Source organism: Phlebotomus papatasi, chromosome 2 (genome assembly GCF_024763615.1).
Source record: "Phlebotomus papatasi isolate M1 chromosome 2, Ppap_2.1, whole genome shotgun sequence".
Taxonomy (NCBI): domain Eukaryota; kingdom Metazoa; phylum Arthropoda; class Insecta; order Diptera; family Psychodidae; genus Phlebotomus; species Phlebotomus papatasi.
This window is the reverse complement of record NC_077223.1, coordinates 34,279,183-34,303,710: the sequence shown is the minus strand read 5'-3', so window position 1 is coordinate 34,303,710 and position 24,528 is coordinate 34,279,183. Positions and strand designations below refer to the sequence as shown.

Here is a 24,528-nt window from a genome sequence, read left to right as displayed (position 1 = left end):
GGATAATTTTTGGTAGATTGATTTACTTTTCTACGTACTCGCGTAAATGAAAAAATATCCAGTTGACAAAATTGACATAATTTTTCTGTTTCTATATTATTTTTATCTGCTATTTTTCTTTTAAAGTTACATATTTTCTAAAAGCTGTTTTTGTCTATAGATAAGTTTATTCGCTGTCTTCAGATAGACAGAAAAGAAGAATTTTAGAAGAGTCAGTATCATTAAGAACAGATTTTTTTCTATGGAAAAAGTTTTCAAACATAGCCAATACTGCCTACATTCTATTTAAAAGCGATAGTCATTGAAGAGGTCCTTAGTTATAAAGTCTAATGTACTTTTTTTTAATGATTCCCCACTTTCAGTCATATTACTTTCAAAAGCCTCAGTTGTGACTAATTGCCTCTACACACTAGAGAAAATGATGTCCATATTGATAAGTTTTCCCTACACAAGCGTAGAGAATTTGCTTCACTATGGACATACATTTCTCTAGTCCCTAGTAGGGGGAGGCTTTGAACTTTCGCACACAAAAATGATGTTCAAGTTCAGTGATTTTTTCTGACTACCATGCAAACCGTATGGATTCTCCAACTATGCTAAAAAAATGTCTTACTTATAAGGTTCATAATCCCACCAAACAAAATCCCAGGAAATCCTTAGATTTTCCTCCAGAGGAAAATGAAAATTTAATGGCGATTTGTCCGATAGATGAATCAAGTTTCTATTATCGCACACGATTCACGCCATCATTGAACACTCCATTTTCACCGTAAATTTTGCACCGGACACTAAAAGTTGCACATCATTGTTTAAAGGGAACTCTAATCTACTTGATTAAACCATTTTTATAAGGAATAAAACATTTTAATATCACTTTTTTGGAACTTTTCTGAGAGATGTTTTATTGACACTAAAAACCATTTTTTTGCTTGATTCTACGAGAATTTCACTCCGGAAACAGTTAAATCTGATGAATACTTTCTTGAAAAGTCCAAATATCACCAAATTTACACGAATCAATGAGTTTTTAAAGCTAAAAATTGACTAAAACTCTGCAAGCGAGAAGACCACACAAGATTCCACCATTCCTCCACGGAGCCGGATATGCACAAAAACGTTTGAATGCGCATCATTGAAGATTTCGCTGTTCCTGCAGCAGCAGGAATCGGGATTTAGCACAGATATTGAGCTTCAGCAGGTGAACAAGCTAAAATTTTCACAAAACATCTTCTCACGGACAATTTCTTTTCTTTGTCATGCAAAACAACACAATAGTGAGGTTATGTCAAAGATTGTCAAAAACCAGTTGTAAACTGTATGAGCTTATTGCAGATGTGATTCTTTCATTGCACATTCAGTTTGTGCAAGCTTGAAAAATATTTTTATATCAAAGAAATGCAAAATTGCTTAATAATTACTCAACTGCAGCCTATTTGAGTCAAATTACTTCTTGTTTATCAACTTTATGATTTTTAAGTTTTCCTTTTTAGTGGTGGATCAAATCGGTAGATTACAATAGATGTGAATATGAAGGATCGCATCTAAAATGAAGTTTCTTGGAAAATGTGAGAGAAGCCATGTCTTCTATGTGCGATCGATGAATCTGAGTCAAGTTTGTGAATTTTGTTCCACCCACAAAAAGTGCCTGTTCAGCCTAAAAGATTTTTACATAAATCTGATTCCTAATAACCCTTCTACCCTTTGTGATAGTAGTTTTTCAGAAAAGTGATATTAATTCTGCACAATCGTATGAAATATTGCACAGCAAAATTACAGTTTTGGACCTGTTTTTATTTTTTGCTTCCTGAAACTAGGAAAAAAGGATTAGACTCTCAATTTTTTCAGGAAAGATGGGATTTAAGGTTAGCTATTACAATATATAGCCATATGTGAGATTCATAAAGGAATATGGGAGAAATATGAAGTGTCTGAAGGTAGCGTATGTGCGAACGATCAAAGCCTCCCCCTAGTGGGTGTAAACACAAGTAGATTTTGATTCTCCAATAGTGTCTTGGATAAAAGGTAAATGGAACTCTATTTGCACAAAAAGTCTTTGATGTTCTAAGAATTCAAATTCAATTTCGAATTTTCATACTAAATTTTCAAACAAAGGTTGTACTTTAGCCACCTTGCGAAAGTATATAAAGAAGTAAGAATATTTATTTTTGGGTTTTCAAATAGATCTTTGAATTTTTTCTAGATCTACTTGTGGATGAAGAGTGTGTAGAGTACAGACTATAAGTCGAAGTGTCGTAGCGAGGTCACACTTACTAAAAATTTACTCTGTGAGAACCACTTTTTACTACTTGGGAGCTGTATCGGTTGTAAACCGATCAACATAAAAAATAACGAATAAATTTCCGAGAAAAGCTAGATTTCTCGTGAGTACAATTTTTTTCATTAATGGAACCGCTTCACTGCTTTAATACGAAATATTTTTTTAGGATTTTGTAAGACACGAGTTCGAGGACCCCAAGAAACTGCTCAAACTCCATAAAAAGCGCAGAGTAATCCCTTGATTTTACGATTCCCTCGATCCCTCGATTCGACTCCTTACCGCCTCAATGGGTTATATTTTGGTAAAATTCTTCAAAACTAAAGTTTCAAGTGTTAAATAAAGAAAATAATAATAATAATAATAATAAGAAATGTATTTCAAATTTACCACGTGAACAAAATTTACATACATTTAGGGGTATTTTTAAAATTATTTTATAAATGAACTCCTAATAATAGGCAATTCATATCAAATTCTTTCAGTCCGTTTTCTCTCAAGCCGGAACTTCCTGTAACGGGTTTTCAAGGTCAAAGGATAAAAAGGCTCTAGAGAGCGTATTCATCAACCGAATGTGGTCATGTTTGGACTCGTTGGGAAGGTCTTGGAATTCCTGATAATCCTAAACTGATTCCAATCGGTTATGAACCGGTTCAAAACCAACATCTACCTTTTCCAAAATTCAATTATATTACTCCCAAGCTATTTTGGGCGATGTTTTGAGTAATTTATAAAACAATTTATAAAACAGTTCAAAATTAAAACCGGTTTTTAATCGGTAAACTTAAAAAGAAATTGTTTAATAAGAAGAACTGTGCGACATCCTTGAACTCGGGAGCACTACTCTTTTCTTCATTAATTGAACCAAGCATGTGGCAAGTTAATTCTTTTATATGGAGCTATTTGAAACCAATTTCTTAAATTGATCTCGGACTCAACTCACAGTGCTCCGAGAAAAAAAATTATTTAAACAAAAATGTAGTATATTTATCCCTCCATACGGAAAGGTATTTTATAATACGGAAAAACTTCTCACTTTTTAGATATTTAGCGTAACGGTCGCGAGTGCAAAAACAATCCTATATAAATTTAAATCGAAATATGAGAAAGTGGCTTCAAATTTCAGACAACTTTCCAGGGGCGTGAATTGAACCAATAAAGAACTTTAATAAATATAGAGGTAAATGATGCGAAAGTATTTTTAAGGTATAGCATCTAAGTTTCTAAGTCATGAGTTCGAGCACTTTGCAAAGCTTAGCACGCTTTGTCACCCCTTTTTTATTTACTTTCAATATCTCACCCTGGATGAATCATATTAGTCCAACAATGTTCGCCAATTCGCTAAGATATCGAGATGGCCCCTGAATAAGGATGACCCACAAACTTTATTCGAGGCAAACCAACTTGTTATACCCGTTTTACGTTTTTTTTTTTTGCAAAAATAGAAAAAAACGAAAAATCTTGCTGCAGACGCTGATATTAAACAAATCCATGCATTCATTTGTTCATCAGACATCTATTATAGCTTAATTTTCAATCTTTTATATCAAATACTTTTACAATATATATGAATAAAATTATCTTTTCTCTGACAATATACTGGATTTGGCAAAATGTTCAGCTTAACATTTTGCTCACGTTTTGTATTATCTATCACTGATATAGAAAAAGAAATGCAACGTTTTTTATTTAATAAATTTTCTTTGTTTTTTTTTTGGGCCAACAAAAATGAAAAATGCTTGAATATTTTCATTCTTTTTTTCTTTAAATTATAATTTATGTAGTATAAATGATTTTCTTTTCCACATTGTTGCAATCGTAGATAAAAGGTTTTGGGATGTTTTGAAAGGAGAGATGTTCTTGGACTATGAAAAAGGCTATTTTCTCGATTGCAGTGCCGTTGAGAGCCAATCCATAGCAGGATCCAGTCCTTCACCCTTCTTTGCTGACGTTTTGAATATCTATTTGGAAGAGGAAAAATTAATTAGAGGTTTCCGGAGGATGATTTGAGGGAATTTTTTGTTTACTTGGAAAGTGCGATTTTTGAGTGCATCTAAACCTAGAGCTTGATGGACTTCCGCCACACTCATACATCCATCCATATCTTGTTTGTTGGCCAACACAACAAGAATCGCTCCCGCCAATTCCTCCTCACGCAGCATGTACAGGAGTTCGTCCTTTGATATTCCTATCCTATCCCGATCAGCTGAATCCACCACGTAGATAATGGCGTCTGTGTTGCTGTAGTAGCATCTCCAGTAGGGCCTGGAAGATAAATCTAACTTAGAGATCTACTCAGGACAATTCACAGCATCCGCATCTCACCTAATACTCGTCTGTCCACCGAGATCCCAGACTTGGAACTTGAGGTTTTTGTATGTGACCTGTTCTACGTTAAATCCTATCGTTGGAATTGTGGTAACCACCTCACCCACTTGGAGTCTGTACAGGATTGTGGTTTTGCCGGCACCGTCAAGGCCTAGGATAAGAATACGCATCTCCCTGGAGCCCAGGAGGCCGCGGAAGTAGCTCAAGAGTCCACCTAAAAAACCACCCACATTGGCCATTTCCTTCGTACACTTCTTCAGTCACTTCTCACTCACCCATTGTACTGTTATTCTTGTTATTGCAATTCCCAAGCACGGGCAGAGATCACACAGTATTCCAGAGAAAGGCTTCCGTTGCCCCACAAATTCCTACTTCCTCTATTTTGACCAGAAAATACTTTTTTATGTGAAGGAAGAAAATTTTGATAGTGACAGCTGGTTGACACGACATCGGTGAAACCTAACAAATCCAGCCGGAGAACCCTTTCAAATGCAACGGAGTGAAAATATCGATATAATCGGTGTTTGCGTGGCGGGACGTTGCGTGAAACATTTGATAAGCTGGAGTCATGTTGCATGCAACTACAGTGAAACATTCAAGGAAATACACAGAAAAAATATCGTAGGGTAAATGTCCTAATTTAAAACCATTTCCAGACGCTTTAACCCTTTAAGGACGAGAAGCTTTCCGCTGAGCGAAATTCAACGAAATCAAGTTTCTCTCGACATTTTAGCCTAAATAAGAGATTTACAGTTAAAATGAAATTTACCCATCTCTAGAAGTCCTGGAAAACTATGACCCATATATGACCCAATCGGCCCAATCGTCCTTAAAGGTAAAAAAGCACAAAATTTTCCAGACGACTAGTTTACTCGTTTGCTCTGTTATTTTTGAAAGATAAATAACTTGAATATACTCGTAATAATAAAAAAAATATTTAGAGTACGAGTAAAAATTAAAATGATTAAAACTTAATTTTAAAAAATCTCATTCAATTTTTGGTCTCAATGACTCTTGAAAACTTGTACACAAAAACAATATTTTTTTATGAAAAAATGTATTATTTACTTCATTTTTATTCTTTATGATATTCATCGAAACAATTGCGAGTACTGGTAACACACAGATAAATGTCGCATGCCTCACAAATATAATTAGTCTTATAATCCTTTTTTTCTGATAGCACCATGTGCACCTCAGTTTTCTTCAAAATATGTTTGATAGTATTGGGTAGGTGCAATGTTGTTTGTCTCTGGGAATTTAAGACGTACAATTGCACATTGCTGTGGATCTGGGAGTTCTTCCGGAGTTGATGCGTTTTCGATGAAGACTTCAAAGTCCATTTCATCCACGTCTTGTTCCAAATATATTATGTCGCTTTCGTTCAGGACAAGATTGTCGGCATCATCGCTATCTTCCGGGTATAATATGTGGATGATTTCAAGTTCATTGATCATGAATTTTTTTTCATTTTTGAAATCACCTACAAGCGTAAAAAGTTATAAATTTACAACATATACGCAGAAGTATCTTATAAATTATCAAAAAATTACCTTCTTCAGTCAGTATTGCACTGGGAAATCTCAGCTAATTGATATATCACACAATATTACACGAATAATTAACTATTTTGCGCACACATAAACGAAAACATGAAACAGTCTAACCTCAAATCTTCGAAAATCCACTAGAGACAAATTCGGTGTTTTTTACCTTTAGGGACGATTGGGTCATATATGACCAATGAAAATTATGAAGCTTTCTTGAAAATACCAATAAACTATATTTTTTACTTTGTTGAGAAATATTATGTATAGTTATTATAGTTTCTAGTCCCAAGAGGTTTTTGCTTAAAAAAAATTAGAAATATTAAAAATATTAAAATTCAAGCACGAACGTGAAAATTTGAAAATTCGTTATTTTTGAGCTCAAATATTTTTTATATAGCAAATAGCTGGACATTTGCAAAAAATATCCTAGATTCCTACATCTTTCTACTTCGTGATTATGTACAAACATTAGAAAGAAATAACTTCAGGTATAGTCAGGAAAAATTATTTTCTCTATGGGTCACGGGTGACCCAATCGTCCTTAAAGGGTTGACTGTGACAGAAGATTCAACACAAGTTCATATTTTTTCTGAAGAAAATTACATAAATTTGCTCCTTGACTTTTCTCTAGAATGTTACTGTTCAGTGAAAATTCTTTAAATATAATTTGAAAAATTCTTAAATACAAGAAAAATGCGCGAGCGTAAAATGCTTCTTTTTTAAACATATTAATCCAAATGGAGACAAGGGAAAGTTTCTAATTGGATACAAACAGTGTAACTGAAACCGCGACGAAAGGCTTCCAAAACCTTGTTGAGTTGCTCTTGAGTGCAGGATTTATTCTTATTCCTGGGGGGCAATTCACGAAAGTATCCAGACCAAATTTTAACTGGTTACTGCCTGTTTTCTGTGAAGCGAATTTAGCCATCCCGAAAAAAGGTGCGTCTCCTCGCTAAAAATGTAAGATGTACAAGGTTTTGGGTGTAATACCTACTGAAATTTCGGGATGTATCCAAACAATTTTACCCTCCAGTTCGAGACCGGAAAGAAGAAACATTGTTAGTACTTCATCACAGCTAAATAAGACTGAAGTAAACACGAAGTTCTGTCATATTTCTCGTAAGCAATTGCTCACACTGAATTTTCAACAGAGCAATTTCAACTCAAATCATATTCAAAATTTAACGTATTTAGTGTCAAAATCTTCCAAAAAGAACAAATATTTAGATAGAATTCATTGTTCATCAAATATTGGAATAAAAATCCATCATTTTAATCAATTTATTTTCAGTGTCCAATTTTATCCTCAAAGTGTCCAAAATAAGAAACTGGAAAAAATTATGAGCCTTTCCCCTATATGGTTGAGGAATTAAACGTAATATTCGCAGAATATTAATGACAATTCGTCACTTCCTCTAATTTTGAACAAAATCTAGATTTAAACTTTGAGCTTCATTGTTTCAGATGGGTAAAAAAAGCGACTACTTTTAAGTGTAAGAGAACTGTGGCAGTAGTAAACATGGGGTAGTTATAAACACTGTGATTTTTAATTAAACATTCAAATTAGACTACACAGTAAACGAGACCTACATGAAAGATACTAGGGGGAGGTGGGGCTACTTTGAGCTGTGGGGCTACATAGTTATACAATTTTTTCGTATATTTCTAACTGAATCTGGGTTTTAACATGATGTAATTAATTAATAATAATAATAATAATAATAATAATGCTGGCACAACATTCCATGAAGGAACTAGGCCTTCCCGCAAGGGGATTTTTAGACATGCATTATTATTTTTTCTTGCACGCGATGAGGTTGTCAGTCCCATGCCCGTGGAATCATGTGCAGTGAAGCTCACTAGATGCAATCCGAACAACTTTAACACCAGAAAAATTCCTGGTAACCTAAAGGGGATTTGAACCCAGAACACTTGCATCATAGAGCGAGTGCTCTACCACTTGACCCACTGAGTGCCCATGATGTAATTTGGATACACAAAATAATTGTGAATCTTAGTAAAATAATTGTAAGGGCCAGCATAATTTAGAAATAGGCGTAAAATTCGTATAACAATGTAACTCCACCTCCCCCTATAGCGATCCTTGTCCACTGAAAAGTGGTCGATATAGTCCAAGTAATGTAGAAATTAAAAAAAAAACAGTGTTTACAACTAATACATGTTTACTACTACCCTAGTTTACCCTAAACCTCCATGGTTTTATTTTTTGTTTGCCCATAAAAAACGCACAGAAATGACAAAGTTTAAATTTAGATTCTGCTCAAAATTACCCCATTGTACCTTTGGGTCATCCTGAACGTTTTTATTCATTCATCCATTTATATAATTCCCATATACACGAAAACAAGGATTTAATTGAAGCTGATAATTAATTCCTAGTTCAAACTCTGAAAAAATTTTGCATGTCAAAAAAGTCTTATTTTACTGTTAAAAGTGTTTAGTAAGTTAATTAAGCTTCTTCCTCTTATACAAAAATGGAAATAAACGAAAATTACGTTTTCAAATATTAATGATGCCTTTTTCATATTATTCTAATTGTTATAAGGTTTTTATCTAAAGATTTAGTAATTAATTAGTAATTACCATATTCCGTAATTTAGTCATAATGTAATTTAGTAATTCCGTATAATTGAGTAAAAGAACCCGCAATAAGAAGACAGTAATCTAGCAATCAAATAATTTAATAATAAACTTGTAATTTCTATATATCGTGATCTAGTTAATTCCGAGATTAAAAATTTAGAAATTTATTTTCTTTTGGATCCAGAAATAATCTAGGAATCTGATAAATTAGTAATTTATGAGTCTAGTGATATATAGCAATCTATTAATTATTAAAATTATGAAATTAGTTTAGTAATCTGGTTATTTCGTAATTTAAGAACAAGAATTATCAATAGATTTAAAATTTCATTATTTTTTATTTTAAATAATCCTTCTTCGAATCCCTTGAAACTTTGTAAGTTTAAGAAGGTTCATGAAGACTATCTATAATAAAAATTTCAAGCCTCAGTCTATTTTAGAATGTAGTGAATATTGAAATTTTCGTTTTGACAAATTTTACCCCAGTCTCCCCTATAACTTTTAGTATTTTAGTTTTTTTGGTTTATTTTGTTATAGGAAAATTAGCTAGTCTTGTCTTTAAAGTAAGTTTCATATAACAAAATATGTTCACAATATTCGGTAGAGTAACCTAATTTATAATATAATCCAAATATGAGAACTCTTCACAACTGCTAATCGAAATACAGTTTTTTTTTTTTTTTTAAATAGGGTAGAGTCAGTACTTTTTCGCCAGTAAGCCCTTTTTCGCCATCTAAATTAAAATCACATTTTAAAGAGAATTATGAGTTCGTGGAACTACGAAATGAGTGTTATTTCGTGACCTCTAACCAAATGAATCAGAAAACCATAACTGGTGCTCCATCGACTAAATTATTTGCAAATTAATTAAAGAAATTATCGACAAGGTGAACAGTCAACAAAAAAATATGAAGTTCTTAATAAACTTGTCAACGCTCAGACAAATTGTCTTGCATTATTTTATGTTTTTTCAGTACAGTATTCGATATTTTTTCACTGAAAGTCAATCCGTTATTAACTAAGCTTTGTTCTAATATAATTTTTTAAAAATGTTTTCCAAAAAATAAAGAAATACGGATGTGGTGAAATTGGGCTTACTTTTCTCGGTTGTGTAAGTACTTTTCGCCACTCATTTTTCCAAGCATTTTACAAGTGGCGCACCTCGCGGAATTTAGTTGAAACAGGCGTAATTTTCAATTGATTTTTGTCGCAAATAAAAAATGTGTAAAAAATCATTTGAAATACTCTAATAATTGTCTAATATCGGTGTTAAATAAGAAAAGTGCTGTGCCGTGTACTTTTGGGAGTTTTCGAAAGCAGCTGTTTCTTAAAAATCAATTAAAAACAAGTGGCGAAAAAGTGCTTACAGAATGGCGAAAAAGTGTTTACAAGGTGGCGAAAAGTACTGAAACATGCATTGTTGCAGGAAATGTACTTTTTCAACCAGATATTCAAAAGTTTCCGGAAAGTCTCCTGGTTCAATAGATTGACAATGCTTCAAAGCACTTGTGCACAAAATTTCATTTTATTTTGACAAAAAGTGTAAGAATTATAAGGGTGTCAATCCTTAAGGTGGCGAAAAGTACTTACTCTACCCTACACTAAGGGAAAGTGGATTATCTTTAAATTGGAACTGAATTTGCAAATAGGGCTTTCTTCTCCTATTATAAAATTCAACTGAACCTTATTATTTAATTATTTTATTATTATTTAATTCTGTATGGTCCAGATAAATCGAAAATTCTTCCACACTAGTAAGTTTTAAAAGGCGTGGCAAAACATTCCAGGCTTTGCGAAGTGCTCGAACTCATGACTTTAGATTCTATACCTGAAAAGTACTTTAGCATCATTTACCGTTTACCGGTTCACAACCGATCGAATCGATTTATGTGTAAATCACCCAAAATATTGACCAAAATACCTCCAATCCCTAAAAACAATGATTTTTCGGTTTTTCTTAAAATTTTCCCAAGCTTTTTCAATGATTTTCGGATATCATTTTTCAATAATTTTTGGAGGTACTCCAGGCAAACATTTCGTCCAAACATTTCTATGACCGGAAAATTCGCCATTTTGAATTATTGAAGGTCAAAAGTCAATTACTTTGGAGGACTCATTTTTCAACCGATTTGGTTAAATATATATCAATATCTAGTTAGGTTAAATAGATAGCAATATCTTAAAAAAAATCTTTTTTTAAAAGAAAATTTCCCCTATATTAATGTAGGCAGCGCCAAAATTTAAAAAAGACTGTTTTTGACGAAAATTACTATCAATATGTATAGAGGCCATAAGAGGTTTTTACAGCTGACACTGCACAGAAAATAATATTTTGTAAAAATGTTCGTAAATGTTTATGAATTCCTATGGGGGAGTTACGAAATGCTCGTGAATCGTATACTCCACAAACATCTTCGTAAAAGTTTGCGCTTTTTTCACAAAAATTGTTCGTAACATGATCGCTTGACGAGCATTTTTTGTACTTTTACAAACATTTGTTCGTAAATGTTCGTAAACACACAAAAAAATGTTCGTAAAATTTTGTCATTTGTTCATAAATGTTTGTTTTCCTGTCGAACATTTTACGAACAATTACGAAAAAATGACAAAATTTTACGAACATTTTTTGTGTGTTTACGAACATTTACGAACAAATGTTTGTAAAAGTACAAAAAATGTTCGTCAAATGATCATGTTACGAACAATGTTTGTGAAAAAAGTACAAATTTTTACGAACTTGTTTGTGGGTTATACAATTCACGAGCATTTCGTAACTCCCCCATAGGAATTCACAAATATTTACGAAAATTTTTACAAAATATTTTTTTCTGTGTGTTGGAATTTCGTCAAATTTATATACTTTCGTCAATTTAACAAATTTTTTTCACATTTAAAATTGCAGAATACGTAAGAAAAATAAACAAAAATGCAATTAAAATTATTATATAAATAGTTTGAATTTCAATTTCGCAGTTCGTCCTTAGATGCAGTACAAGTTTAATTGAGAGAATCGAAAAACAAAAGTAAATATTTAAAATTTCAATGATCATTAGATCGACCAATAGGAAACCTAGATTTTTGAGATTGCGGACAATTGAGAACCAAAATTATCATCCATTGATATTGAGTTTAGTACTGAATGAGAAATTATTAAGTTTCGTTCTCTGTCAGAGTTATCATTACCCCTTCCGCCTTCAAGAAAAAAAAATTCAATAATTTTAGCCGTGGAGACTTAGAAAAGGCCAAGATGGTAGAGACATGGGCAAAAAGAGTGTAGTAAAAATTGAAGCTACAATAAATTCTTGAAATTCCATCAGAAGAAGAGACAAGTGATGAAGAAGAGTTGAGAGTTTTAATATAAATAATTTTTATTCTTCTTAGAATCTCACCTTTCTCTCTTTTTCCTTCCATATCGGAATGCCCCAACTGATGGAGCGAAGAAGAAGACCAAGGCAAGGGATAAATAGATGCATACAGGCACATGAAAATTGCTTGTTCCCTCTGGCTATTTTCTGCTTCTTTCTCTCTTTCTATCTCTCTTAATTCTTATTCTTCTTCTTCGATTGTGTCCTCACCATTTTCTCAATTTCTCAACACCGATCTCACTCACTCCCATGGAATCTGCTAAGAACTGGGATCATGGCGTGAGGTGAGGAAGAGATAGAGGTAAATTTACCCACACAAACACTGTGTCACGAAAGGTATTTTAATTTTTAATTTTATTTATGTTCTTTTTGTACGTTGATAACTTGTTGATTCCGCATAGGGAGCCGAAGTGTGCATGAGGAAAAGAGATCGTACGACTTGGAGGAACAAACACAGAGGCACAGCCCAAGAGGACAAACACGCTCATGGAAGGTGTTTGGGATGGAAAATGAAGAGAACGAGTCTCGATTGAAGAAGAAGTCAATCGTCGAAGACTCGGTCGAGTTAGTCATGGACCATTGGAAGCTGTTTCCTCACCGTTTTCCACTGGAGCTCTCACAAAAATTGCATTTCTTGCGCGCCTTTTTCCACCCCAAGTGATTATTTTTTTCAACACAATCACCAGTTAAACAGTTGAAAAGTGTGAGAAAAAATGAAAAACATTTTCAGTTGCTGTGAAAAGTGCATTCTTACTGAGTGGGATGAATTGTGAAATGTCCGAGAGTGTGAAAGAAAACGCCTAGGTGTGAAAAGTACAAAGTGGCTTTGTTGAAAGAGAAACACCTGAAATAACATTGTGGATATATCCTCTGGGAAAATCCTTAGTTCAGAAGAAAAAAAACATCATCAAGTTCCATGACTACAAACCTTCCAATCTGACCAACTATTCCCCAACACTTTTTCTACATTGGCCGAGGACGAGAACCCCGCACATTGAGGTAAAGAATGGCAAAGAATGAAATTCCACAAGATCAAAACACAAAGGATACTCCATTGAGCCAAAAAAAAAGAAGTGGCAAGTGCAGAAGTAAATAAAAAAAAGGAAGAAATGTTAGCAAAAAACGAGCAGAGAGAGAGTCACAGAATATTTAGGTTATTATATAAGTTACTTTATATTTCTTCCAAAAGGCAGTTCTTATGGACTGTGCAATAGAAAGTCTCAAGACATTATTTTATCTCTTTTAATAATGTTGGTTGTGTGTTATATAGCCGATTGGAATGTGGTCTTTTTGTGCCTCAGCCACGAGAGTAGTGGTGGCTTTTGCTCTTTGCGCAGCATTCACTCCCAATTCCTCCATCGAACCACGAAGAGGGACCAAAAGAGAAGACCACCATAGGCATAGAGCTTATGGTTTGCGTGATTCTTTTGCGTTAGTCACATATCTGACTAAATGCTGCTAAAACTTTACTAAATCCTCAAGATATATTCTTGGAGACACAACGTTTATTCCCATTTTCTCACCAAATAGCAATAGACTTGAATAAAAAAAAACTATTTCGATAAACAAGAAATCGTGCTCAAAAATTCGAGCTGTCCGCGCATTCTTAACATTTGATATTTTTTATGTTTAACCAATTCAAAGATTACATAAGAATTTACCCAAATTGCGCTGAAGATACAAATAATTTTCGGATAAAAATTGTTTATCGATTTAAAATCTGATGGAACTTATTGATATTAGTGCGGAATTTCAGGACATTCCAAATTAATAATTCAAAACGGTTATTGCTGTAAAACATGAGTTTTATATAAAATTTTGAGATTATTCCATGTGTAGAATTGAGTAAACAAATCAATTTGCGGTTCACTATCGGTTCACAATCGGTTGGAACTGATTACTAATGTTAACGTATAGTTCAAAGGTGCGCAAGAACCGTTTGAAACCAAACAAACGCCAAATGAAACTTATACGACAATGATCAAAACGCTGCCTGAACAAACTTATTTTGACGTTTATTCGGTTTCAAACGGTTTTTGCACACCCCTGGTATAGTTCATCGTCTTTACGGTTTTTGCTATGTTTTTAGACCAATTCTTGGTGATGATTTGCCAAAAAAATCGTTAGGGAGAAGTGGGGCACCTTTGAAATTGGGATTTTCCTACTATTTTTATAAAATTGAGCCTTATCGTGATATAATTTAGGTGCAAACAGAATGAGAAGCTAAATTCCATTACGATATGGTTCAGTTCCATTTAAATATAGGAGAAAAATCCCAATTTCAAAGGTGCCCTATTTTCAAAGATGCCCCACTTCCCCCTATACTGATTTTAAATATAAAAGCCCAACTAAATGATCAACTTAATAATTACTGAACTCAGTAGCGACAACACAAAAATACATAAAAAATTTAAGTCGCTAATATCCCTCGAAGTCCGATAAATTTTGCATAACGGTGTCTAGGATATGTTGTCAGTCATAAAAGAAAGAATTGAAAATTATGCATTTTATGATTGATTAGAATATACAACATGTGAAGGAGTTTTCTATCGTTTTCACTCCGGAGATTGATCATCAACGCTAAGACGGCGGTGGCCGTATAAATGCAAAATATAAAATTATTTGAAAAGGACTAGAGTGTAAGCACAATAATTAAATAAATAAATAAACTGTTTATAATAATCTACCAAACATTGTTGAATTTTGAAAATATGAAACGGACTAATATACTCATAAGTTAGTCAAAATCTACCAACATTTGATTATTTGCAACAGAAAACCAACTGAATATTCAACTTTTGCTCTCTCTTTAGCCCTTCCGGTGCTCATCAGAGGTTATTCCTCTTTCAAATTAAAATATTTAAATATTTTATAGCGGTATATTTCGACTAATAGAGGTAGGTTACACGAGGTTTAGATTTCGCACACACTCTGGCTTCGAACACTTCATGTTTTTGCCATATTCCTTTAATAAATCTGACTTAATTTTTCCAGGAAATATGTAACTTAAGACTAGAGATTAAAATATATTGCTATAGATAGGTGCAGATGTATTGAAATGTGTGGGAAAATTATGAAATGTTCGAAGCCAGAATGTGTGCTCAAGCCTATAAACCTTCCCCTATATCGAAAAATCGATTTTTTAGCAAGTTAAAACTGATATATCTCAAAAACAATTTATTTTAAAAACAAAACATTATTAATAATAATTGAATTAATAAATTGATGGATAATTGTTTGAACGAATAGTTTATTTTAAGTTTTAAAAATTGTGTCTTCTTTTATTCGACATGAAATCTAATATTGAAAATTCTATTCATAATCCTTCAAATACTTTACTTTAGTTTAAAAGAAATCTTTTACTATTTTTCAGAAAATGCCTTAAAAACTCAAGGTAAATAGGAAGGGCAAAAGAGTAATTTTTAGGACTCCTCGCCAAAAAAACAACAAGTTTAAAATTTTTGGTAATTGTAAGTTATGATAGTACCTTCTAAAGTTGATCACAGTTTTTGAATTTTCCTTAAATTGACTAAGGTAAAATGAGGTAATTTGGAACCATTTACAATTTGGGACACTTGATATTTTCTCACTTAGGCCAATTACACCGCTGCATTAGATTGAGATTGAATTGTCCCAAAATCTGGTTTAGGGACAATTTAGAATCAATGTGAGACGACAATATAAACTGTTTCATTGAGGCCAATTACACCCCCATATTAGTTTGAGACTGAATTGTCCCAAAATACGATTTTAGGACAGTTTAATCTCAATCTAATGCGGCGGTATAAATAGCCTCGCTGTTTCAGATGAGCAAAGAGAAAACTAAGACTGTAAAATAAAAGAAAAAGATGATTAAAAAGAAAAGAAAGAGATCTTTTGAATCTCTAAAACAATTAGAAAATCTCAAATGTCCCAAATTGTAAATGGTTCCAAATTTCCTTATTTTACCCTATCCTATCCTTCAAAAACTCAGGAGTAGATTGTATCAAACCAGCTTGTTTTAAAGAGTTGTTGTTATACCGGTTGCAAACTAGAGATTTAACCCAGTGCGCAACATTTTTCAAAAAAGTCTTGTCTGATAAGGAATTAGAAGTCAAGCCGTATGACTAAACCTTTAAAGAATTAGAAATTGATTTTCCTGGATTACAGATGTAAAAGAAAATTTTTACCAAAATGTGAATTAAAAACTAAAGAATATCAAGAGTATACTCTGAAAAAAAGTTCTGTTAAACTTTGTTTTGTTTTGTCAATTTGACAAAGTTTTTTCCAGAGAATCTTTGTACCTAGTTTATTTTATATTCATTGAATTAGTGCAAAATCTTTTAAGCGTAATTCCCAATTATCAGAATTATTCAGCAAATGATTTTTTTCTTTACCTATAAGTTGTGAAAAACATGCTTGAATCACATAATAAATCAATGAATAAGAAGGGAGATAATTACTTTGAATAAATAGAAGTTTAGGGGAATGTAAGCATGGTTCGCACAGAGTGAACCTTCAAACGATGCGAATTTTCTCTTTGTTTGCAAAAAGCTGACCTACGATTTCTCATCTCGTTTCATGAGCTTAATAATGATCTATCTTATGGCTAATAAATGACGAACTAGGACTTTGCAAACAAAGAGAAAGGTTCACTCTGTGCAAACCATGCCAACATTCCCCTATTCATTTTTTTTTCCTAAAGAAAACTATAACACCCCACTGTCTAATTCTACCTCTGATTAATCCTGTCCCAGTCTTTCTTATACATTTATGCATATCTTTTAGTAAAAAATCTTTTCTCCGTACGATTGCAATATCTGTGAATCTAATCCCAAAACAAACATTGGCAAAGAGACGATGAAAACACACGAATCAAATACCGAAATCCATTCACCTGATTATTCATTTAGATTTTTCTATATTTGATCATATTATGGGTATAGTAGAATGTTTATTTGGAGAGAGGGAAGAAAAGCGACTAAAAAGCCACGAGACGGTAATTCGTGTAATTGCATTTAAAATGGCAATAGGAGATGAAGAAGTAGAGAAAAAAATATTGACTCGTTTAATTCAATTGACAAGCAACACTATGTGATTAGAGTGTGAAGTGGTAGTTAATGCCAAAATTGTCTATATTAAAACAATTTGTTGGAAATAATGCCTAAATCACTATACTTTTTCATATGGCTCAGTCTTTAACTAATTGGCTGCTAAGAGTAGAGACCATTGAGGTACATAATGGTAAATTTACACCTCCAATTCACATGATTAGCGTCAAATGGACCTCTTGGCGAAGTCTTAACTTTTTTCCATGATGGTTCATCTTTCAGGAGAAAGTTTCTTCTTGTCCTTTGGTACTACAACACGAAATTTAACACGACTGCATGAAAACAGTTTCACCTCGATTGTTATTTCCAGAAATTATTTATGGAGCCTCTGCAGAGAATACCTTATAAGAAATTCTTTGCATAATTGACCTCTTCGAAGATGAGATCATACTAAAAAAAATCATGCAATCAATATGAAGTGTTAAAATAACTTCTTATACCAATGCTCGACCATCAACCACATTCCTGCTTTTGATCATAATGAACTGTGATATTTTTCAGGAATTACATATTTTTAGCGTTTCAGCTATTTCTTACCTAATAGATGGCATAAGTACACAATATACTTTAGTTTAACATACAAAAGATTGTAAAAGTCGATGGTATTTCCAGAGTGGGTCGAATAATATGCCAATAAAATGTAGCTACTGAATTTCCTTAAAAAGTCTGACGGAAGTATATCAAAGAAATAAAAGAAAAAAAATCATATTAAAATATTATCTTCGTAAATCATCAGTTCTTGAAGCTCTATTTGGGAGACTCTTGTCAATTTCAATGTGAAACGCAATCTTAAGAGATTAATATCCTTTTCAATTTGAAGGTAAAATCTTTTAAAATGTTTGCTATTGAAATAAATACCCCACAATAGTTTTGTTACTTGCGCATTGCATTCTTATCCCTTTTCATTAGAATAATTGTTGAATAATTTTATTAATGAACACTCGTCATGCAATATTCTTCCAATATATGTCACGGAATAATAATGAGCGATATAATTATAGGATTTTTTTTTACTCAGATAATATTTCTTATCACTCTTTAATTATTGATTTCGAAAATTGTCTCACTATAATTGGCATCTTCTACACACTAGAGAAGCTTATGTCCATAATAGGGTAAAGTGGTACAAGTTGGACAGTGGCACAAGTTGGACAATGGTACAATTTGGACAGGGCTTTTTGTCTTGATAAATTTAGTACTTCATTTTTATTGGTATATTTTTAATGCTTTTAGTTTTATAATTTGGTTCCTTGTACTTAAAAACGAATTTTGTACTGTATTTATCAAGAAGAAAGCCATGTCCAACTTTTACCGGCGAATTGTCCAACTTATATCACTTTACCCTAATAGAAGCAAATTGCTTACGCAAGAAAAACTGTTACAATATTGATATAAATTTCTGTGGTGTACAAGGGTCATGTAGGCTAATTGGCTTCAATATGGACATAAATTTCTCTAGTGTGTAGAGGCCATAATGGTCAGAAAATAATAGAAAGTAATCTGATCATTATTTTGATTAAAAATTACGTTAATCCGTCTCTCAGGTATAAAATAAGGTAGTACGGTAATTGAGAATTTGCGTAAAAATTGCAATGAAAATGCGTAAATTAAGAAAAAACGGTGAGGTTTTGACGGTGAGCATTTACACTGTCAATGTGATTCTGCCCTAAAGTTGGCTACACACTAGGCAAAATTTATTGCAATATTTCTTTTCAATATCCAATATTGACAAGGATTGCCTCCTCATTGCAAAGATTTATTGACATAAAAGTTTCAATATTGAGAAAAATTTTCCATTGTGTAAGCAATTATTGCAATATTTGTTTCAATATGGAGCATTTTTTTTCAATATTTTATTTCATTATTTTGAATGGCTACACACTAAACCAAATAATCTCAATAAAAAATTTCAAAGTCACATTGAAATAAAATTTCAAAGAAATTCTAAATATCAAATTGATTTGATATTTCCTTCTATATTTTTTTAATGGTCAGGAATTTTCTTCATTCAGAAGATTTCCTTGTTCATCAAAATCAAAATTCAAATCAGGAAGGATACATCTCTTCCTGCTTCCTCCAGAAAATCCCAGATTCTTGGAATTTCGCTGCATATTTTGTCAAATCTTCCCAAGAACCCAGTTTGGTTAGCACCTTTCACTTGCTTCCTCTAGGAAATCACAGTTCATTTGAAATTTTGTTGTGCACTTGGTCGAATACACCCAGAATCCTCAAGTTGGTCAGAAGATTTCTGTTGATTTCTTCAGGAAATCATAGATCTTCTGGGATTTTGTTGTGTATTTTATCAAATACGCCCAGAATCCTCAAGTTGGTCAGAAGATTTCTGTTGATTCCTTCAGGAAATCATAGATCTTCTGGGATTTTGTTGTGTATTTTATCAAATACGCCCAGAATCCTCAAGTTGGTCAGAAGATTTCTCCTGGTTTCTCCAAGAAATCACAGATCTTCTGGGATTTTCTTCTGTATTTTATCAAGAACACGCTAAATACAGAAGTTGGTCAGAAGATTTCTCCTGGTTCCGTAGATCCCAGAATATCTATGATTTCCTAAAGAGACCAGGAGAAATCTTCTGACCAACTTTGGTATTTTCGGCGTTTTTGACAACATACAGGAGAAAATCCCAGAAGATCTGTAATTTCCTGGAGGAACCAGAAGAAATCTTCTAACTAACATGAGTATTCTGGGCGTACTTGACAAAAGATGCAGGAAAATCTCGGAAGATCTGAGATTTTCTAGAGGAAGTAGGAGAGAAGCCCTGACAAAGATGAGTTTCTAGGAAGAATTGAGCTGGATATACAGCAGAATATTTGGTCCTGTCTACGATGATAGTCTGAGATGTCTTAATGTTCATAAACATGCTAATTCCAAGAGTTTTTCGATGTTTGAAAGGAACTGAATCTCTTACTAGAATGGTATTTTAATAAATTGTAATTATTGAAGTTTTAATATTGAAGTCAATTTGTTCAGTGTGTAGGCGAATATTGAAATATTGGTTTCAATATTCTCTTCAATATTGAAGTTTTATTTCAATGTAACTTTGAAATGTTATTATTGCAATAATTTGCCTAGTGTGTAAACAGCTTAAGTCGTAAGTGTGTCTTGGGCATTACGTTAAAATTTTAACAACCAGTCGAGATTCACACCATTACAGCAATTCCTCTATGTACTGCCACAAATAATTTAATCTTCCGATTAGATGTATAAGTTCTTCGGGAAAATTAGAATCCTAGAAAAAATCTGTATGATTTTTGTAGTTAAAATTAGAAATCTGGTATGTGTATCGGTTTGGTATTTCCTAATTCTGACAATGTTACCAGTCCTTATTACTAACCTGTCTTGTTGTAAGGTATAAAACACACCTGAAATTTTGCCTCATTTTCGAAATCGTATAGTCGTTAAATTTTATGTTCACCGCACGACAATATGAAGGAATGTGTCATAAAGACAAATTGGAGAAAAAACTGTCATTTGGAGGTGGCTAAAAATCGTTGAACTCTTGAGTTTCCTCCGGCAATATATCACACACCATTGTATAGGGAACACTATAAAAACGAATTCTCAAAACATCTAAGTGAATGACATTGATGCCTGAGGAAGAAAAACACAAGAATTGTGTAGGTTTTTTCTTCATATAATAAAAGTTCAGTCAATTATCAACAAATTGAGCAGAAATACCGATTATTTTCGCCACAAGTTACAAAAAAAAACGACAATTTGCAGAGGCGTGAAGAAAAAGGAAAAGTAAAGTGGAAATTTATTTGTTAATACAAGGTAATAATTTTTCCGACTGATGGAAAATTACAGCAAATTTGAAAAAAAATATGAGGAAGAAAATATTTAAAATACTCGCAATGAAAAGACTCGAGGAAACACGAGAAAGAAGAAAAGGTTGAGCTGCAAGTGAGATGATGATCAAGAAGAAAAACGAAGATGCAGAGACGATCATCAGCCATTTCTGTGGCGACTCAGGAATTTATTTGCCCTCGGGGATGACATTGACATTGTGGATACTCAAACGTAGTATTTTTCTCCTCCTTTACTCTTCCTGCAGTGATTGATCTTGTGGTGATCGTCTTATTTTATATTCCTTTAAGAAAGGGTCAATCTTTTCTTTGTCATTTTAAAAGAATTCTTTGGTCATTTACCACTTGAAATTTTTTTTTTAATGATCAGGCAATTGTAAAAATTTTCCAACTACGGATTAAATAACTGCTTTTAGAACAAATAAAACCTTCTCCGCTTAGGTACATTTTTGGAAAATTAAGAAAATGAAATTATTTCTCAATTCACCACAGAAATATAAATCCATGATTTTATGTTAATTTAGCATCGAATGAGGATCACTGAGAGTTGTATGAAGCTCACAGTGATTGATATGGATATGAATCGAATTTTCGAATATTTTTTTCCAAATTTACAACATTAAAAATTTTAAATTTGTGATAGGACATTTCCATACTGTTGTAGAATTCCCCTGCTGTGCACATTAAATCACTGTAGGGGAAAGTGCCCATGCTTGATACTGTAAAATGATTTCCAAGGTTTGTGATTATTTTCTGATTAACACACAAACCGAAGCGATTCTTCCACTATGACAAAAAAATGTCTCATTTATTAGGTTCATAATCCCACCTCAAATAGTTCCTGGAAATCCTTAGATTTCCTCAAGAAGAAAATGGAAATTCACTGACGATTTTTATACAAGTTGGGTCCGGGGCCTTCCTGTATAATTGATTCGACAATTCGGAGGCCCATTTTCACTGCAAAAATTTCACCGGATACAAAAAATTGCACATCACTATTTAAACGGGACTCTAATCTATCTGCTTAAATCGTTTGTAAGACTGGTTATTAGTTTTAAAATCACTCTTATGTAATTTTTCTAAATCATGTTTTTATGACATTATGGCGCTAGCGAAAACCATTTTTTCACTTTGAGTCCATGAAAATGTCTCTCTGCAACCTTAAAATTCAGGCAACAGGGTTGAAGGCTATGTCAATTGTCGATAAAATTGGAGGATTAAAATAGGTGTAATTATGAAAGAATCACATCAAATGATAGAGTTGCCACATTTAAATTATCATTCATGGACCCTTCTTAAAATATAGGATGGACACAGGTAGAATTTATGAATTTGTCACCACCCTCAAAAACAGTGTCCCCAAGTAAAAATATTTTTACATAAATATTAATACTGATGAACCCTCTATGTGCCTATGATAGTAGTTTCCCTGAACAGCGACATTAATTAAGAAATACTTATGAAATATCATGTATCGAAATTACAGTTTTGGACCCATTTTAGATTTTTGCTTCCTGAAACTAGGAAAAAAGAGCTAGGATCCTATTTTTTTAGGAAATGTGAGGCTTAGGACCAGCTATTAAAATATATTGCTATGAGTCACAATTATTGATTAACGTAGGAAAAAAATAGTTATTATCAAGCTTGGATCGTATCAAGCATGGACACTTTCCCCTATTAGTTTTCTTCTTAAAATTGTGTTAATAAAATTCTTCCTTTTTACAATTTATGTAAACCCCTTTTTTTTAAAAAAAAAAAAAAAGGCCCATTTAAAGGCTGCCCCACTTCACCCTAATGTTGGGGTTCCAGGTTCGATTTCCCTACTTAGAATACCTAGTTTCTGAGTAGATGTTATGATGTTAGATGTTTCATAATTTATTATTGTACAAAAATTAGAAAATTTTCCTAAATAGATACAGCAAGTCACGTATAAATAATTTTATGCAACATTTTAGATAAAACACAAACTTAAAGATAATCTTTTGCAAACATGATTAAAGAAATAATTCAATTAAGTCTCTCACTTTTTATGAATTAATCATCATTGAGCTCTTTTCCCATGAAAAAAAAAATAGAGAAAAGTTTCTGCATGATAGGCTCATTAAAAGCCTGTGTTATCTTCACTGTCTTTTTTTTGCTGGTCTTACATCAAAAGAAACAACGACGCGCGATGGAAATAATTTGTGGGCTGGTAAAACAAGGTACAACAAAGAACTGGCAACTTCACTTTCTTTCGCGCCGTCTTTTTTCTGTGCAAAATACCAAATACAAATATCCGCCCACAATCAACAGCACTATTGCTATTAATTCATCAATTGTACCAAACCTAAAGTAGACTATTTTAATGAAATGCGGATATTTTGTGCTGTGCTGTAATACTATGATTTTTTTCACACACGATTTAATACCGACAATTGTTTTACATTATTTCGTATCATTCAATTTAGAAATATTAAATGGCAACCGAAACAACCGAAAGGTATAGAACAGGCAAAGAAATTTAAATTAATACATTAGAGACGAAAAAAAAAGAACTCATTTTTTTATAATTAATGATGGGAAATGTTTTAAACGAAAACACTTTTATTTTTATAAAGCATCATGTGATTTTCCCACCAAAATCCAATGCTCAAACATTCGCGAAAATAATTCACTATTTTATCGTGCAGATACATTAATCTGATTTGATTAGCTAATATTTTATTATAGAAGATTGATTTGAGAATTGCTACAAATTTTATTACTCACAAATTTGCACTCAAATCATGGCACTAAAGCACTCAATCTTAGATCACTATCACATAGACTTCAATTTAATTATGACTTTGAGATAGGGAAAGGGAAAGTTTAAGAGAAATATTCATTGTCTTAGAATGTATTTTTATAAGTGGACAAAAAGGGTAGAAAAGTGAAAGTCAATAAATATTCCACGTTAGATTTATTCGAATCACTAGTCATTTAGGAATTTTAAAGTATATCACACGATAAGCTAATCAGATGAACATGCATGGAAATTTACATGAACATTTTCCATCGAAGTGCTTTTTTTCTAAACAATAAAAAATGAGAATATATTAAAACATATATGGATCATAAAGAGAAATTAATAGAGATATTAAAATAGATTTTATATAGGCACTTAAAATGAAATAGTGATTGACACAATTATTTGCTGTCTGTTTTTTGAAGACCAAAATAAAATTCATAATAGGTTTCAAATCTGTCAAATAAAGCAAAAATCTTTGCCAATTAGCATAATTTGCATTTATACATTTATGTGTTTGGCACACCTTTTCAATAAGGAAAACTTCAAGAATCCAAAATTCACATCCCTTTCTTTCGCATTCGGCTTTTTTCGCATTCAAAAGATTAAACTAAATTGAATTAGTTGTGACGTTCAAAAGAAGAAGAAGAGTATAAAACAGTGAGATATGAGAAAAAATTTAAAAAAATTTTCAAAATTTTTTAATTTAAAAATTTTTAATTTAATTTTTA

The 24,528-nt window shown here is 32.5% G+C and overlaps 1 protein-coding gene across 3 annotated transcripts in view; it reads right to left on the bottom strand.

Moving 5' to 3' along the window:
- Nucleotides 1-24,528, bottom strand: part of LOC129803599 (protein FAM117B-like) — a 101,504-nt gene that overhangs the window by 7,945 nt on the left and 69,031 nt on the right. The window contains exons 3-4 of one of the 3 annotated variants that reach the window (XM_055850294.1): nucleotides 4,879-5,085; nucleotides 4,752-4,817 (exon numbers count right to left, since the gene is read on the bottom strand). The exons of the other annotated variants lie outside the window; for them this stretch is intronic. Coding sequence (XP_055706269.1) covers nucleotides 4,899-5,085 — 187 coding nt within the window. The 3' untranslated portion in view covers nucleotides 4,752-4,817; nucleotides 4,879-4,898. Of the gene's footprint in view, nucleotides 1-4,751; nucleotides 4,818-4,878; nucleotides 5,086-24,528 lie in introns of those variants that run through there. 3 annotated transcript variants of the gene reach the window in all.